Source organism: Pelodiscus sinensis, chromosome 32, assembly GCF_052426305.1.
Source record: "Pelodiscus sinensis isolate ZL-2025 chromosome 32, ASM5242630v1, whole genome shotgun sequence".
Classification (NCBI taxonomy): Eukaryota; Metazoa; Chordata; order Testudines; family Trionychidae; genus Pelodiscus; species Pelodiscus sinensis.
In genome coordinates, this window is record NC_143083.1 from 1504352 (window position 1) to 1521779 (window position 17428).

The window sequence follows — 17428 nt, forward strand, 5'->3', positions numbered from 1 at the left end:
ATTTTCCTTGTTGGGCCTGTCTTGAAGTAGGTGACTTCAGGGTACTCATCTGGCTCTGTCAGTCTGTTTCCACACTTCCCCAGATGGATTAAGAACTCTTGATAAAAATATTGTAGGTTTTTGTCTGTGGGATTAGAGCAGATCCGGTTGTATCTTAGGGCATGGCTGTAAACAATTGTTTGTGTCATGTGTCCTAGATGGAAGCTAGAAGCATGAAGGTAAGAACAGCGGTCAGTAGGCTTCTGGTATAGGGTGGTGAGCAGTGTTCCCTCAACATTTTCTATTCTTGGGCGGGTTGAAATTTCTTATGTGCACTACCAATATTGAGGTGTGTGTGTGGATGTGCACCACCAATGCAAACAAAACACACACACACATTTTAAGCAGTCAGTATGTGCGGAAGAAAATATATTAAAACAAGGGATATTTAACAAGGAGCAATGCTTACGATATTTAATATGAAATCAAATAAAAAAGAAAATGTATACTACCCTTGGAGTACATGCATCATCAGCCTTTCTAACAGCTCAAGCTAGTACTTGCTACTTCTGACTCAGAAGAGCCAAAACTCTACCACATAGCAAAGATCTGGCCTTAATGCAATACAATATACCATGATTTAATTAGTAACACCGGATTTTTAAAAATTAAGATCAGAGTTTTAGATATCTGCAACACTCCAAAAAAATTCTGTTAAAAGAATCTCTTTCTTTCTTACCTTAAGACATTAACACCTATGTAAACTTTGTTTCAAATGTAATCATGCAAATATCCTGTCACACACCCCCACTCCATGCAGCCTGCTTCTCCCCCTCCAACACAACCAGACAGAGCATTTGCAGCAAGTCAGAAACTCCTGGGGAGATAAGGGGCTGACTGCCCCCTGCTTCCACCTCACTGCACAGATGCCAGCACCCAGCCACCCACCCTTCCTTTCCCCCAAGCAGTCAGCCCCTTATCTCCCCAGGCAGTCAGCCCCTTATCTCCTCTTTCCTAGGAGGCTTGAGAGTGCTGAGTTTCTGCCCCTCTCTCTCTCTCTTTCTCCTCATGCAGATGGGGCTTTTCAACTGATCTGACTTCCCCCTCAACCAATTACTTATTTACTTCCTCCCTCCCTTCCTCCAGCTACTTATTCCCTGCTTATCTCCCTTTTTACCTGCTCTGGGAGCTGGTCAATTTCAAGCACGGACCAGCCCCATGTAGATGTTTGCTCAGCAAGAGGACACCCCTCCTCCCGCCAGTCAGCTGAACTCTCTGCCTGCCTGGGAGCTTTTAATTTCTGAGTGGAACTCAGAAAACTGCTGTATGACCACGCAGATGCGCTACTTACAGAGAACTTAAGTGGTGACCTTCATTTATTTATACTGTAGTGTCCAGGAAGTGGGTCTCTTGTGTGGACTGGTCACAGCTGAGGTTGATAGTGGGTGGAAATTGTTGAAATCCCTGTGGAATTCTTCAAGGGTCTCCTTCCTGTGAGCCTGTATGATGAAAATGTCATGAATGTAGCGTAAACAAAGGAGGGATGCTAGGGGACAGGAGCTGAGGAAATATTGTTCTAGGCTAGCCATAAAAATGTTGCATATTGTGAGACCATGTGGGTATCAATAACAGTGCTGCTGACTTGAAGGTATAAGTTGTCCCCAAATCAGAACTGGTTGTGGATGAGGAGAAAGTCACATAGCTCAGTCACCAGGTGTGTTGTGGCATCATCAGGGATACTACTCCTGATAGCTTGTAATGCAGCCTTGTGTAGAATATTGGTGTAAAGAGCTTTTACATCCAGGGTGACCAGGACAGTATTTTCAGGAAGATTCCTGATACACTGTCGTTTCACCAGGAAGTCAGTAATGTCTCAAAGATAGCTAGGAGTGCTGGTAACATAGGTTCTGAGGAGAGAGTCAACATAGCCAGATAACCCTGCTGTAAGGGTGTCATTGCCTAAGATGATGAGACATCCGGGATTTCCAGGTTTATGGATCTTGGGTAACATATAGAGTGCTCCTGGTTAGGGCTCTGGGGGTGTATTTGTATAGATTTGGTCCCAAGCTGTCGCAGGGAGTTTCTTGAGCAGATGGTGTAGTTTATTTTTTTATTCCTCAGTGAGATCAGAGGAAAGAGACCTGTGGAATGTGGTGTGGGTGCGTTGCCTGGCCATCTCTGTTCATACTCTGACCTATTCATGGTGCCCTCTTTGATTAGAATGTCAGAGTTGTTTTTAAGGCTGTGGATAGCATTGTGTTCTGAACGGTTGAGGTTATGTCGTATGTGATGATGTTTGTGCACATTCGTGGAATCGGTCATCGTAGAGGTCCAGACCGTCCTTCGGCAGTCAGGAAGAGTCCAGGTAGAATTCTTATTGTAATGTTGGTAGAAAGGATCCTCTGGGTCATTGCAATGTTCAATGGCACGTTGAAAATATTCCTTGAGTCAAAGAGGGCAAAAATAAGCTTCCAGGTCACCACAGAATTGTATCTTGTGTTTGGGGGTGGTGAGGCAGAGCGAAGGGCTGCATGTCAAGTTTGAGGTGCACTGGTAGGGCTCTAAAAAAAAGTGGTCAATAAGGGCATACAAAAAAGTTGATATGCTGCCTATTAATCTACACATACAGAATGGGAAGTGATTGTCCAGGAAGGAGCTGCTGAAACGGATTCAGCAGGGGTCATAGTGGACCACAAATTAAACATGAGTCAACAGAGTGAAACTGTTGGGGGGGGGGGAAAGCAAACATGATTCTGGGCTGCATTAACAGGAGTGTTGTGAGCAAGACACGGGAAGTCATTCTTCCGCTCTACTATGTGCTGACTAGGCCTCAGTCGGAGTATTGTGTCAAGAAGGATGTGGAGAAATTGGAAAAGGTCCAGCGAAGAGCAACAAACATGATTAAAGGTCTAGAAAACATGACCTATGAGGGAAGACTGAAAGAGTTGGACTTTAGTTTAGAAAAGAGAAGATTGAGAGGGGACATGATAGTAGTTTTTATGTATCTAAAAGGGTGTCACAAGGAGGAGGGAGAAAAATTGTTCTCCTTGGCCTCTGAGGCTAGGTCAAGAAGCAATGGGCTTAAACTGCAGCAAAGGAGGTTTAGGGTGGACATCAGGAAAAACTTTCTGTCAGGGTGGTTAAACACTGGAATAAATTGCCTACTGGTGTTGTGGAATGTCCATCACTCCAGATATTTAAGAGCAGGTTAGGCAGACACCTGTCAGGCATGATCTAGATAGTGCTTGGTCCTGCCATGAGGGCAGGGAAATGGACTTGATGACCTCTTGAAGTCCCTTCCAGTAGTATGATTCTATGATATTTGCAGTGTTATAGATAGTGTACTGATCACAGGATATGAGAGAGAAAAGGTAGGTGAGAGGCTTTTTTCAATTGGACCAACTTCTGTTGGTGAAAAGGTCTGTATTTCAAGCCATACCCTGCTCTTTCTCAGATCTGGAGAAGATAGTGTGTGTGAACTAAATACAAGGTGGAACAGATTGCTAAGCTAACAGCATTTACATATGTGGTAGGAGACCACTGATAAGGAAGTTGGCCATTAAAGGTTAGCAGCAAATTGTTACAATAAGCTATAAAACCAGTGCCTGTTAATTTCATGATTTTTAGTATCCAGCAGAGCTGTGAATTTTAGCTCCCAGGCTTACCTGTTGAAAGAGTTATGTGGGATTCTTTTGAGTAGAAAGAGATAGTTGTTAGGGCAGTTGATACACTGGATGAGGTACACCAGACGTTGTGACAGGCATCTCTAGGATCCACTGATCTTGAAATATATATTGAAGGTGATACTGATCATTGTGTCAGTGGAGATATGTCCACATATTTTGCACATGTTTTGGCAGGGTCTGGTGCTGTTTTGAGTTTGTGTGTCCTGGTCTGATCAGAGTTTGCTTCTGCTGATGAGCTCAGTGAGCTTGGGTGGTTGTTTGAAAGCCAGAAGAGGGAGTTTGGAAAAGATTTGGCTCATGATATAGATGTCTCTGTGTCTGATCTCTCAGTACTCATCCTCAAAGGAAACTTGTAGAATACTTTCAAAAGAAAAGCCTAGGAATTTAAATTCATAATTCTGCTGGACACATTCAGTTATATACTTGAGCCACTGTAATGGTTGTGCTTACCACATTGGTGTCTTCTGCTGGTTGTCTTGGAAATTAGTTGTGTAGTTGAGTGTGCCATCTGTAGGTGGCGTTTTGCCTGTACCTGTGACGACTACTGTACCTGTCTCAGCTCAAGGACTGCGGCATCCTCTTTAGGACACAGTCCTCTGGCTGTGGCCCACTCCATCCTCTCTCTTTCAAGGGGAACCAGCTATCTCTAATCTAGTCCAACCTTAGTGACAAGTTGCAGTCCATGCTCCAGTCACTCCTCTCAATGGCAAGTGAGGGCAAAAGGAGGGGAGACCAAGGCTTGCCCGCTACTCAGCTAGTTCTCCTCCCTTGCTCTCCTGGGAGTGATTCCCCTCTGCTCTACTGAGCAGCCCTTCTTGTATGGTCCTCGCTCACCCTGATTAGCTGCCCTAACAAACTTTCTCCCTATTGGCTGGCTCTACAAGCCCTCTTCTTATTGGTTGGGGTTCTGCGCACCTTCTATGAGGGCTTCTTTGACCCCTTTTCCTTCCTGTGTGAGGCAGCTGCCCCACCACAACACATAAATTGTCAGATTAAACCATAAAACCAGTAGCACGTCCTACTGCCCGCTAACCTCTAATTGCCCACTTCATTTAAAGTAGTGTCCTATGACATGTGTGAGCCCCTTCAACGTAACTATCACACCTTGGCTACGTCTAGACCACATCCCTTTTTCATAAAAGGGATGTAAATTAGACGTATCGCAATTGCTAAAGAAGCGGGGATTTAAATCTCCCCCGCTTCATTAGCATAAAAATGGCTGCCACTTTTTTCTGCACGGAGCTTTGCCGGAAAAAAGCACCAGTCTAGGCGTTGATCTTGAAATAAGGGATAAGGGATCTTTTGGAAAAGGCTTTATTTTCCGCAAGATCAGCGTCTAGACGTAGCCCTTGTGTTTAACTCAGACACTGTTTACTTTCTCCAGACTAAGAGCTCTGTGTAGCTGGAATGTTTTATCCCTTCCACCAACAGGAGTTGGGCCACTAAAAGATCTTTCCTACTAATGTAATTGTAACTGCGCTATGTCATTCCTACCTTTTAAACTGTATTAACTAATTGAACTAAAAATTCACCAAATAACTTTTTAATAGTGGAGTGTGGGGATAAAGCTGGCACATGAACTTGAAGGTGAAACAAGTTGGGTTTTGTTTTTAACTTGCTAGATGTTAACTGAAGAGGAGTATGAAGTTTCGTCTAATTCTGGGGAAGCGAGTATACTCATCTGTTCGTGCAAGGAACCAAAAATGCAGGTCACAATTTTAGTAACATCTCCTCTTATGAGAGAGGATGCTTCTGCTGACAAGGGTGAGTAAATATTGATGGTCTAAAATGATTTTGTATGTAAAAGGTTTTATGTACTAAGTTCATAATTTAAAAATGAAATAACTATGATAGAGCAGACATTTTGATACCATCTGCTAATTCCAAAGTGACAGAATCAGAAGGCTGAAATCCTCCTAAAACTTGCTTTTTCCCTTTGCCTTTCTGAATGGGGAGACAGGAGGTGGATCGAGTTAGCTGTGTTAGAGATTTAATTCTGTAAATCTACAGACTTAACTGCTGTAATCTGCTAATACAGATTTTGTGCTACTCTCAATGCTTTCTGAAAGAGTTCTCATTTGGAAAAAAAGGACAATGTAGCACTTTAAAGACTAACAAGATGGTTTATTAGATGATGAGCTTTCGTGGGCCAGACCCACTTCCTCAGATCAAATAGTGGAAGAAAATAGTCACAACCATATATACCAAAGGATACAATTAAAAAAAATGAACACATATGAAAAGGACAAATCACATTTCAGAACAGGAGGGGGATGCGGGGGGGGGGGGGGAGGAAGGAAGGTAAGTGTCTGTGAATTGATGATATTAGAGGTGGGGAGAGTGGGATGTTTGTGAGTTAATGGTATTAGAGGTGATAATTGGGGAAGCTATCTTGGTAATGGGTAAGATAGTTCAAGTGTTTGTTCATTCCTTTTTGGAGAGTGTCGAATTTTAACATGAATGACAGTTCAGAGGATTCCCTTTCAAGTGCAGATGTAAAAGGTCTTTGTAGCAGAATGCAGGTGGTTAAGTCATTGAGAGAGTGTCCTTTCTGGTTAAAATGGCAAGAAACTGTTTTTTCTTTGTGATCTTGCCTGATATCTGTTTTGTGGGCATTAATCCTTTGGCGAAGTGTCTGAGATGTTTGTCCAATGTACATACATATGTGTTCATTTTTTTAAATTGTATCCTTTGGTATATATGGTTGTGACTATTTTCTTCCACTATTTGATCTGAGGAAGTGGGTCTGGCCCACGAAAGCTCATCATCTAATAAACCATCTTGTTAGTCTTTAAAGTGCTACATTGTCCTGCATTTTGCTTCAGCTACCCCAGACTAACACGGCTACATTTCTATCATTTGAAAAAGTCTGCTTGCTTTTCATTGAGGAGACCATGATTTCTAATCACAGTGCAGTAAGGCTTCAGTCAGTGGATATGATTTAGAAAACTGAGTGCTAGTTTGATAGCTATTATTAACAAAAAATCATACTTGTCTTCTGGTTTTTCACAGCAACTCTTGGTCACAAAAGCTTGGTAAGTAAGTTGTGCAAAGAGACATTCATGTATTTCTTTCCTCTTAGAAGCAGCAGCAGAATCTCAGCATGAACCCTGTGATATTTTGAGTCAAGAGAAATGCTTAGAATCATTGGCCGCCCTTCGTCATGCTAAATGGTTTCAGGTAAAGAGCTTTCCCAAGCACTGAGATGTATTGTGCAGTTTCCCATTGACTTGCTAATCCAGTAGAAGGAAGGACTCAGTGGGAAGAAAGACACAGTCTCGTGCTGCAGAACTGACCAGGTTTAATCAAAGTGTAACTGATGCTATTAGAGGCATCTTCTGTATAATGACCAAAAATCCTTGTGTGCACATTCCAACTCCAGCAGTACACTGACAATCCAAGAAGTTTTTGGAAAATGTTGGGGACAACTTCCTGGTACAAGTGCTGAAGGAACCGACCAGGGTCTATGCTCAGCTTGACCTACTGCTCACAAACAGGGAGGAATCACTAGGGAAAGTAGATATGGGTGACGACCTGGGCAGCAGTGATGATGAGATGGTTGAGTTCAAAATCCAGACCAAAGGAAGAAAGGGGAGCAACAAAATACACACCCTGGACTTCAGAAAAACAGACTTTGACTCCCTCAGGGAACTGGAGGACAAGATCCCCTGGGAAGCTAACATGAGTGGAAGGGAAATGAGGAGAGCTGGCTGTATGTTGAAGACTTATTGAAGGCTCAGGAACAAACCATCCCGATGTGCAGTAAGAAGAGCAAGGGCAACCAGCCTGGCTTAACAGTGAAATCTTTGGTGAACTTAAATGCAAAAAGGAAGCTTACAAGAAGTGGAAACTTGGACAGATGACTAGAGAAGAATTTCAGTATATTGCTCCAGCATGCAGGGGTGTAATCAGGAAGGCCAAAGGGCAATTGGAATTGCAGTTAGCAAGGGATGTGAAAGGTAACAAGAAAGGTCTCTACAGACATGTTAGCAATAAGTATGTGATCAGGCACGGTTTGGGACCCTTACTGAATGGGGGAAGTAACCTAGTGACAGATGATGTGGGAAAAGCTGAAGTACCCAAGGTTTTTTTGCCTCTGTCTTCACGAACAAGGTCAGCTCCCAGACTTCTGCACTGGACAGCACAGTATGGGGCGGAGCTGGGCAGCCGTAGTAGAAAAAGAATGGGTTAAGAACTATTTAGAAAAGCTGGACATACACAAATCCATGGGGCTGGATTTATTGCATCCAAGGATGCTGAGGGAGTTGGCTGATGTGATTGCAGAGCCATTACTCAATATCTTTGAAAACGAGTGGCAATCAGGAGAAGTCCCAGATGATTAGAAAAAGGCAAATATAGTGCCCATCTTTTAAAAAGGGAAGGAAGCAAATCCGGGGAACTACAGCCTCTCCTCTGTCCCCAGAAAAATCATGGAGGGGATCCTCAAAGAAACTGCTTTAAAGCACTTGGAAGAGAGGAAACTGACCAGAAACAGGCAACATGGATTCACCAAGGGCAAGTCTCGCCTGACCAACCTGATTGAGTAGTCAATAGGCAGCCCAGCTCAGTCCTGGCTCGCGCCTGGTGTGGGACCAAACCCTGCTACAGCTCTGCAATTTAAGAGGCAGTAGGAGCTGGCTCCTACTGCATTTTAAATTGCAGAGCTGCAGCAAAGTTTGGTCCTGCTCCAGCGTGAGTGGGGATTGAGCTGAGTTGCCTGCCCAGCTGGCAGAGCTCCTGTGCGTGGGGGTCTCAGTGGGAAGGTGGGACCTCCCGCACACAGGGGCTGCTTCATGGCAGCAGCCCCTGCTCCCCCGCTCCCCCCGCTGCTTCTACTAGAGGCAGCAGTCAGGGGGTGGGTACGGGCGGCACGGTGGAGCCAGCTTAAAACCCAGTTACCTCCAGCTCCTGCTCTCCCCCCACACACACAGGCAGTGACGGGGGCAGAATGTGAGCAATCAACTTGATTACCCAATAAGCATAGGCTTATCAGGTAGTCGACTAGTCAACTATTCCCTTACATCGCTAGTGTATATGGGGAAGATGGTGGACATGTTATACCTGGACTTTAGCAAAGCTTTTGATATGGTCTCCCATATTTTTCTTGCCAGCATGTTAAAGAAGTATGGATTGGATAAATGGATACTATAACATGGATAGAAAGTTGACTAGATTGTCAGGCCCAATAGATAGTGATCAACAGCTTGGTGTCTGATTGGCAGTCGGTATCAAGCAGAGTCCGCTCAGGGTCAATTCTGGGGCTGATTTTGTTTAGTATTGTTATTAATGACTTGGATAAGGGGATGGATTGCACCTTCAGCAAGTTCATGGACAACATTAATCTAGGGGGAGAGGTAGATATGTTGGAAGGTAGGGATAGAGTCCAGAATGACTTAGACAAATTGGAGGATTGGGCCAAAAGAAATCTGATGAGGTTCAACAAGAACAAGTCCAGAGTCCTGCACTTGGGACACAAGAATCCCAAGCATTGTTACAGCCTGGGGACTGATAGGCTAAGCAACAGTTCTGCAGAAAAGGACCTGGGGATTCCAGTGGATGAGAAGATGGATATGAGCCAACAGTGTGCCCTTGTAATCTAACAATATATTGGGCTGTATTAGGAGGAGCATTGCCAGCAGATCTAGATAATTGATTATTCCCCTGTATTTGGCACTGGTGAGGCCACATCTGGAATATTGCATCTAGTTCTGGGCCCCTGTTAAAAGAAAGGATGCATTGGAGAGAGTCCAGCAGAGAGCAACAAAAACGATTAGGGGCTGGAGCACATGACTTACGAGAGGCTGAGGGATTTGGGCTTATTTAGTCTATAGAAGAGTAGGCTAGGTAGAAACCTTCAGCTACTTGAAGGGGGGTTCCAAAGATGATGGAGAGAGGCTATTCTCAGTGGTAACAAATGACAGAATGAGGAGTAGTGGTCTCAAGTTGCAGTGGGAAAGGTCTAGATTGACTATTAGGAGAAACTATTCTAGTGGGAGGGTATTGAAGCACTGAAATGAGTTACCGAGGGAGCTGGTGGAATCTCCATCCCTAGAGGTTTTGATGTGGGAGGGTAGAAGGGATGGGGCCTGCCAATACAGGGTAGTGGCCAGGGCTATAGCCTCCCCCAAAGGCACGTTCACCAGCTGCCCATGTTAAATACAGTGGTGGATTTTGTACACATTACCTAAACAACTAAAGAGATGGTGGGTGAGATAATTATATTTTAGTGTACCACTTCTGTTGATGATGAGAGAGACAAGCTTGTAAGCTGACACAGAGGTCTTCTCCAGATCTGGGAAAGGTAAAATGAGAGATGGAACTGATTGGTTTCCTACAACATATTAACTCATTGTGCTAACTTTCCACTGCATGTTGAATGTTTAACACCTTTGCATTCAAAGGACAAAGGAAGGTCAATGAAGCTTAAATGACCATCAATTTTACTTAAATGTTTAGGGCTCTAAAGTGAGTTATTAAGCCAGGTGGTGATGGTGATATATAAAAGGATCCTGTCAGACCCATTTACTTACAGGAGTTGACATCTACAACCTTCTTTAGTCTACTAGCATAACCATAAAATATTTTGCTTTGAACAGGTTTTATTTTCACCAAAAGCTTATTAAAATATCAATAGGATCGTCCATACTCTAGAAATGTTCCTTTTAAAGTTATTGTGCTGTGGAGAGGAGGAATTCATAGAATCAAGAGACCTTAGGACATCATCAAATCCAACCCCCTGCCCAAAGCAGGACTCAGTCATCTCAGCCCGGGCTTTATCAAGCCAGGACATCAAAACCTCTAGGGATGGAGATTCCACCACCTCCCTAGGCAGAGTCATAGAATCATAGAGCTGGAAGAGACCTCAGGAGGTATCAAGTCCAGCCCCCTGCCCAAGGCAGGACCAATCCCAACTGAATCAACCCAGCCAGGGCTTGTCAAGCCGAGACTTAAACACCTCTAGGGATGGACATTCCACCACCTCCCTACGTAACCCATTCCAGTGCTTCACCACTCTCCTAGTGAAATAGTTTTTCCTAATATCCAACCTAGACCTCCCCCACTGTAACTTGAGACCATTGTTCCTTGTTCTGTCATCTGTCACTACTGTGAACAGCCTTTCTCCAGCCTCTTTGGAACCTCCCTTCAGGAAGCTGAAGGCTGCTATCAAATCCCCCCTCACTCTTCTCTTCTGCAGACTAAACAAACCCAAATCCCTCAGTCTCTCCTCATAGGTCATGCACTCTAGCCACCTAATCATTTTGGTCACCCCCTGTTGGACCCTCTCCAGTGCGTCCACATCCTTTCTGTGGGGGGGGGGGGCAGAATTGGACACAATTATCCAGATGTGGCCTCACCAGAGCCGAAAAAGGGGGAATAATAACTTTTCTGGATCTGCTGGCAATGCTCCTCCTAATGCACCCTAATATGCCATTAGCCTTCTTGGCTATAAGGACACACTGTTGACTCCTATCCAGCTTCTCATCCACTGTAATCCCCAGCTCCTTTTCTGTAGAACTGCTACCTAGCCAGTTGATCCCCAGCCTGTAACAGTTCTTGGGATTCTTCCGTCCCAAGTATAGGACTCTACACTCGTCCTTGTTGAACCTCATCAGATTTCTTGTGGTCCAGTCCTCTAATCTCTCTAGGTCACTCTGGACCCTATTCCTGTCTTCCAGCGTATCTACCTCTCCCCCTAGTTTAGTGTCATCTGCGAACTTGCTGAGGGTTCAATTCATCCCCTCATCCAAGTCTGTAATAAAGATGTTGAACAAAACTGTCCCCAGTAACAATCCTTGGGACTCTCTGCTTGATACCAACCACCAGCCAAACATCGAGATGTTGATCACTACCCATTGAGCTTGACAAGATAGTCCGCTTTCTATCCACCTTCCAATCCATACTTCCTTAACTTGCAGGCAAGAATATTGTTGGAGTCCGTATCAAAAGCCTTGCTAAAGTCCAGTTATATTATGTCTACTACCTTCCCCACACCCACAGAGCCAGTTACCTTGTCATAGGAGGCAATCAGGTTGCTCAGGTATTACTTGCCCTTAGTGAGTCCATGTTGACTATTCCTGATCACTTTCCTCCCTTTCCTTTCATGATTTTTTCAGGGATTGAGGTGAGGCTGACTGGTCTGTAGTTCCCTGGATTTGCCTTTCCTTTTTTTTAAAGATGGGCACTACATTTGCCTTTTTCCAGTCGTTCAGGACCTCCCCCGATCACCACGAGTTTTCAAAGATAATGGCCAATGACTCTGCAATCACACCAGCCAACTTCTGGATTATGCTGCTCAAGCAAATTCACTTTTGTTTCTCTTGCCTATCCCTTCTTGCATTTATCTCCAGACTTCTCTTTGTCCAGATCTATTCTTCCCGCATCATTAAACTTTGTGAAACTTTGCACTTTTAGAGAGAGGTAAGGGATTGACTCTGAGTACACAAATTTTCAGCAGGACAATAGGGTTATTTTTCATCTCTATATATTATTAATTTAAACACTTGCGATTAATAAATATGTTATCTCTGGAAAGACAAATCCACAGTTTGAGAAGTGCAAAACTAAGCATCTCTGATGTTATCTTCTAGATTGAGCACTGTCTCATTGGGTAGCTAGAGAGATTAACCTAGCCTGGAACCCCATAAGATTGGATCCCTAATCCACAAGCTCATACCAAACTTTTCTTAAACATTACATGAATATATTGTCTCATACTATAGAATTAGAATTTGCAGTCCCTGTTACATTGTAGCTCAAAGATATCTCATCATGGATCGTAATTAAAACTCTTTAGATCTATCTTCTTCAAAAAGCATTTTATCTAAAAAATGTGATTTAAATTAAAAACTGATTTTTTAAATTTTTTTTAAATCATTGATTTTTATCCATCCTGGTTCTAGGGGTGGAGTATGGGTGGCCTCACATCAGGCTATTTGGGAAGGCAGAGTCTTCCCCTGTCTATCATTCCCATCTCCATGATAATTAGCACTCTTCAGCAACCCCAAAAGAAAATCAAGAGCTGAATAGATCCTTGAGATACAACAGGCCCATTTGGTCTTTCTCTTGTGAACCATTGGCTCATGGTAAAGTGAAGCCTGCCCTATTGTGATCCTTCTGTACCTGCTTTGTGGATAAGTAGAGGATTTGAATATTCAGAGCTGACAGTCTAATGCCTTTTTCTAGCACTGATGCCACAATTAATGTTTCTTACCTTGGGAGTCCTCAGAATATTGAGTGCAGGTGATGTAGCATTTTAACTAAATGATTGAAAATGGCTAGATAGGTTTGTTTTTTATCCCCTTTGTTTTTGTGTTGTATCTCCGCATTTTTTGGAATGCCAGTGCCTCATTGTATTTCTTACATGGAGTAGTACACAATGGACACTTTGCTCCATATGAAGTTAAATGGTTTAATATTCACATAAGAAGAATACTGACATCAGACTCTTAAGATACTATTAATGAGGTTTTTTTATTGCTTGTATTACGTAAGTGTTTATTGTCTTAGATATTTTATTTTAAGTGTTGTTTCTTTCCCTAAAGGCTAGAGCTAACTGTCTGCAGTCCTGTGTAATTATCATCAGGGTTTTGCGAGATCTTTGCCAACGTGTACCAACATGGGGTGCACTTCCAGACTGGGTAAGGAAACAAGCCTTTTCTGTGACACACTTCCTCTGATTGCTATGATGCAAGACGCTTTTTTGTAGCAACACTGATGATTATTGGGGACTTTGAAATGAAATAAAAGATAAGCTAACCACACAAGTACATTGGATATATAGGGCTGAATCTGTTGACACCAATGACAAAATCTACCCACCTCAGATGGTCTACGTTTACTCTCCCAGAATCTTGGCTGCTGGTGAGTGCAAAGGGTAAGGGTAGATTCCTGCTGACAGTGACACTAGCCCCCACTACAGCCACACTAGTCCCCCAGCCACCTTGGTTGGGGAAAGAGGTGGGGCAGGGCAAAGGGTGGAACCAGTGAAGGGGGTTGTCCTGGCCCTTTTCCATGCTGTGTGGGGGTAATCATGTGACTGGGTCTCTCCTCTGCCAACACATATTTGACCCTGTACATAACAAGAGAGCTGCTTTCAGCAACTGGGAATCGATCCTCTATAGCTTCTTCACCAAAACAAATTTATGTAAAAACATCGAGGAGTCCTGTGGCACCTTATAGACTAAAAGATTTATTGGAGCATAAGCTTTCGTGGGCAAACATCCGACAAAGTGGGTCTTTGCCCACGAAAGCTTATGCTCCAATAAATCTGTTAGTCTATAAGGTGCCACAGGACTCCTCATCGCTTTTGCAGATTCAGACTAACACTGCTTCCCCTCTGAAATGTTTGTAGTTATTCAATTCCAGATACTTTTACAGGGGTGGAGAATATGACAGTTGAGAAATAATTAACACATACGTGCAGTCATCTCAGATTTTCCACTTCTTATCTGGCTATAACATACAGTGCCTCAGCCCATGGCTGCAGGCTGCCTAAGCAGTATGATTCAGCTAAAGCTCTGTGAGAGGAGGTTGCTTTCCTCAGAATGTGAACAGCCACACCGGCATGACTGTAGGCACTATGTACAGGGTTAAATATGTGTTGGCAGAGGAGAGACCCAACCACTTGATTACCCCTGCACAGTGTGGGAAAGGGCCAGGACAACCCCCCCTCTACCCTTTGTCCTGCCCCACCTCTTTCCCCAACCAAGGTGGCTAGGGGGACTAGTGTGGCTGTAGTGGGGCTAGTGTCACTGGCAGCAAGGATCTGCCCCTACCCTCTGCACTCACCAGCAGCCACGGTTCCCTCTAAACTGCGCAGCAGCACAGCCCTAATCAGCCCCACCCAGTCAGGCAGCTCCTGAGCCCCTGGCTGGTCAGGGCTGATTAAGCAGCTGCAGGGCTGTGTTGCTGCATAGCGTAGAACGGGGGAGGGCAATAATTTTTGATAGGGTGCCACTCCCAAGAATTTGGTACGTGGTCGAGGGCCGCACACTTCCATGATATTAATGGAGGAGGTGCGGGGTCTGGGATGGAGGTTGGGTACAGAAGGGAGCTTGGGGTAAGGGAGGCAGTTTTGGACTGGGGCTAAAGGGGTTGGATTGTGAGCTAGGGCAGGGAATTGGGTTGTGAGCTAGGGCAGGAGGGGACTATGATCTGGGGCAGGAGATTGGAGTGCTGGATCTGGAAGGGGATATGGGTACAGGAGGGGAGCAAAGGATTTGGGGATGTGGAGCAGGGGGCAGAGGGTTGGGGAAGGAAGGGACTGGGGTGCCAGAGGTAGGCTCTGTCAGAAGACTTACTGGCCAGCAGCAGTTCCTGAATCAGCCTCCCTGCCTGTCCTCTCTTCCCCTCTTTCCCCCCTCCCCCAGCATAGGGTGCAGCCATGTGCTCTGGAGCCCCTTGTGCTTTATGGCTGCCTGTTATTGGGATTATGCTGGGGATGGCAGCAGCTCCTAAAGCTTCCCCCCGGGTATGTCTACACTAGCCCCCTAGATGGATCTAGGGAGGCTAATGAGGGCAACCGGAATTGCAAATCAAGCCCGAGATTTAAATATCCCATGATTGATTTGCATGTTCCCGGCTGGTCGCCATTTTAGAAATTGACTAGAGGAATACCACCTAATTCGATTTAAGGCTTTATTCCAGAATCCCCTTTCACTGCTGCGCGTAGACGTGGGCAGTTACCTCGGGCTAGTCAGTTTCTAAAATGGCGACCGGCTGGGAACATGCAAATCAAGTGTGGGATATTTAAATCCCGGGCTTGATTTGCAATTCCGGTCGCCCTCATTAGCCTCCCTAGATTGATCTAGGGGGCTAGTGTAGACGTACCCCCCTCCCTTCCAGACTCATAGTTTTTAAAAAAAAACCTGCCCTACAGCCACATTTCTGAGCAGTGTGCGGGTGGATTCAGGCAAGCAGGGAGCCTGCCTGAGGCTCCCCGCAGCATCCGTGGGCTGAATCTGGTGGCTTGGCAGGGTGCATTTGGCCTGCGGGCCAAATTTTGCCAAGGCCTAGCTTAGAGGGAACATTGCTGTCAGCAGCAAGGGAAGCAGAGCAAGGTAGCCCTGGTTTGCTTTGCTCCCCTGGCCATGTCGTTTTGGTTCCCGCTGGTGAGAATGGGGGCGATCTCACCCCCTATCCCGGAGCGGCTTGCCAGGAGAGCAAAGTGAGCCTACCTCTGCTTCCCCTGCCGCTGCCAGTGAGCTCTGGGGGGCCAGATCCCCTGCTTCAGGTTTTTCCCCACCCAGCTCCCTTCCCCACTCCCCGAATCATTTCCTCTTTCCACACATGCTCAGTTAACCTGTGATAAGGGGATGAATTGGCTTATTGAAAGAGAAGCACATTTGTTTTCTTCCCATTGCTATCCTTTCTCTTCCAGCTCTTACTGCAGCTGGGAGACTCACATATGATGTGCCCAGAACTGTCTTATTGTGCGTGTATACAATGTCCAGTACAAGGGGACCTTAATCTTGATTGGGAACTTTTAGTGCAGTGTAACTAATACTGATGATTGGACAAGACGTCTAATATAATAGTACTGGACTATTTACCCAGCATTACTTGGGTCCTTGTTTTTCTTCATTTAAATCACTGCTGTTGGGCAGACTGGAGACAAAGGGTTCAGAATGCAGGCTGTGCTGGGGAGAGAAGACTAACCCAACCCTCTCCTACTGCAGCAGCCTGGGGACAGGTGAGAAGCACTTCTCCTTAGCTTCTGCAGCTCCAGGAGGCACAGTTGATGAGGGTCCAGATTCATCTGCTCCCTGCACTCCCCAGCCAAAGAGAAATGCAGTAATCTGCCCTTTCCCCTTGTTCCCTGATGAAGGGGAACAGCCATCAATGCTCCCGTACCAATGGAGGGTGGAAGCTTCAGCCCCGACCCGTGCCCCCCCAGCATTTCTATAAAGGACCTGGGGGTGGGAGGCTGGAGACTGGGGTAGTCCCGGCTGTGGGGGAGTGTCCCCAGCCAGCCCTTTCAACCTGCCTGGTGATTCTCTATTCTCTGTATGGTTTTATGCCTCCCTGTACACGTCGGGGGTGGGGGGAGTTGAAGCTCCCCATGCACAGCCAAACCCTTACCTTGCTTTAAGTTCTGATAAGAGGAAGTTGTATGCCGAACTTGGTGGTCGTAGCTCTTATTGTTAGGAGGAGTTGTTGGACAGGGAGGCAGAGAGACAGACTCGCTCATCCACAGACAAACTCTCTCAAATTCATAGTAGATTAGACTCATATAAACATAATAGAATCACTGGATAAAAGGTGACATGAATTTCACTGGTTGGCTTTTCAAACTAATGTAATTAAGAAGTGATGATAAACTTGAACATTTATTGGCACTTTTTTAAAAATAGCAGGGCTATTGTCAACTAATAAATAACCAAAGAAACCATGCAAGAGCAAGTCTAAATGATCCCATGGAGCCTACAGTGGTCCATATTCTTTGGTCAGTCCTAATTTTCCTAAGAAAGTGACCAGACTGCTGTAAAGACTCGAAATCAGGGGTCGACAACCTATCGCTCGTGAGCCAAATATGGCTCACTAAGGAGCCGCATATGGCTCTTTTGAAGCTCAAGCCCAGCCCCCACTTGTTTCCCCCCACAGCAGGGAGCCTGCGCTGGCGGGTACAACAGACCAGGGCAAAACAAATCAGCTGCAGACACAGCAGGGAGCCCCCAAACACCCTCCACTGCTTGCCCCACCCCCGCACACCTCTCAGAAAAGCAGCTGCCGGGCCGTTGGTGTTCCACACAGTGGAAGAGAGT

At 45.2% G+C, this 17428-nt stretch overlaps 1 protein-coding gene across 17 annotated transcripts in view; it reads left to right on the plus strand.

The window, feature by feature from the left end:
• Positions 1–17428, plus strand: part of ZFR2 (zinc finger RNA binding protein 2) — a 119852-nt gene that overhangs the window by 95705 nt on the left and 6719 nt on the right. For all 17 annotated transcript variants that reach the window (XR_012896744.2, XR_012896743.2, XR_012896745.2 and 14 more), the window contains 3 exons: positions 5288–5429; positions 6748–6845; positions 13208–13303. Coding sequence is in view for 13 of the 17 variants with exons in the window: in XM_075903327.2 (XP_075759442.2) it covers positions 5288–5429; positions 6748–6845; positions 13208–13303 (336 nt within the window). In the remaining 4 variants the exon portion in view is untranslated. The remainder of the gene's footprint in view (positions 1–5287; positions 5430–6747; positions 6846–13207; positions 13304–17428) is intronic.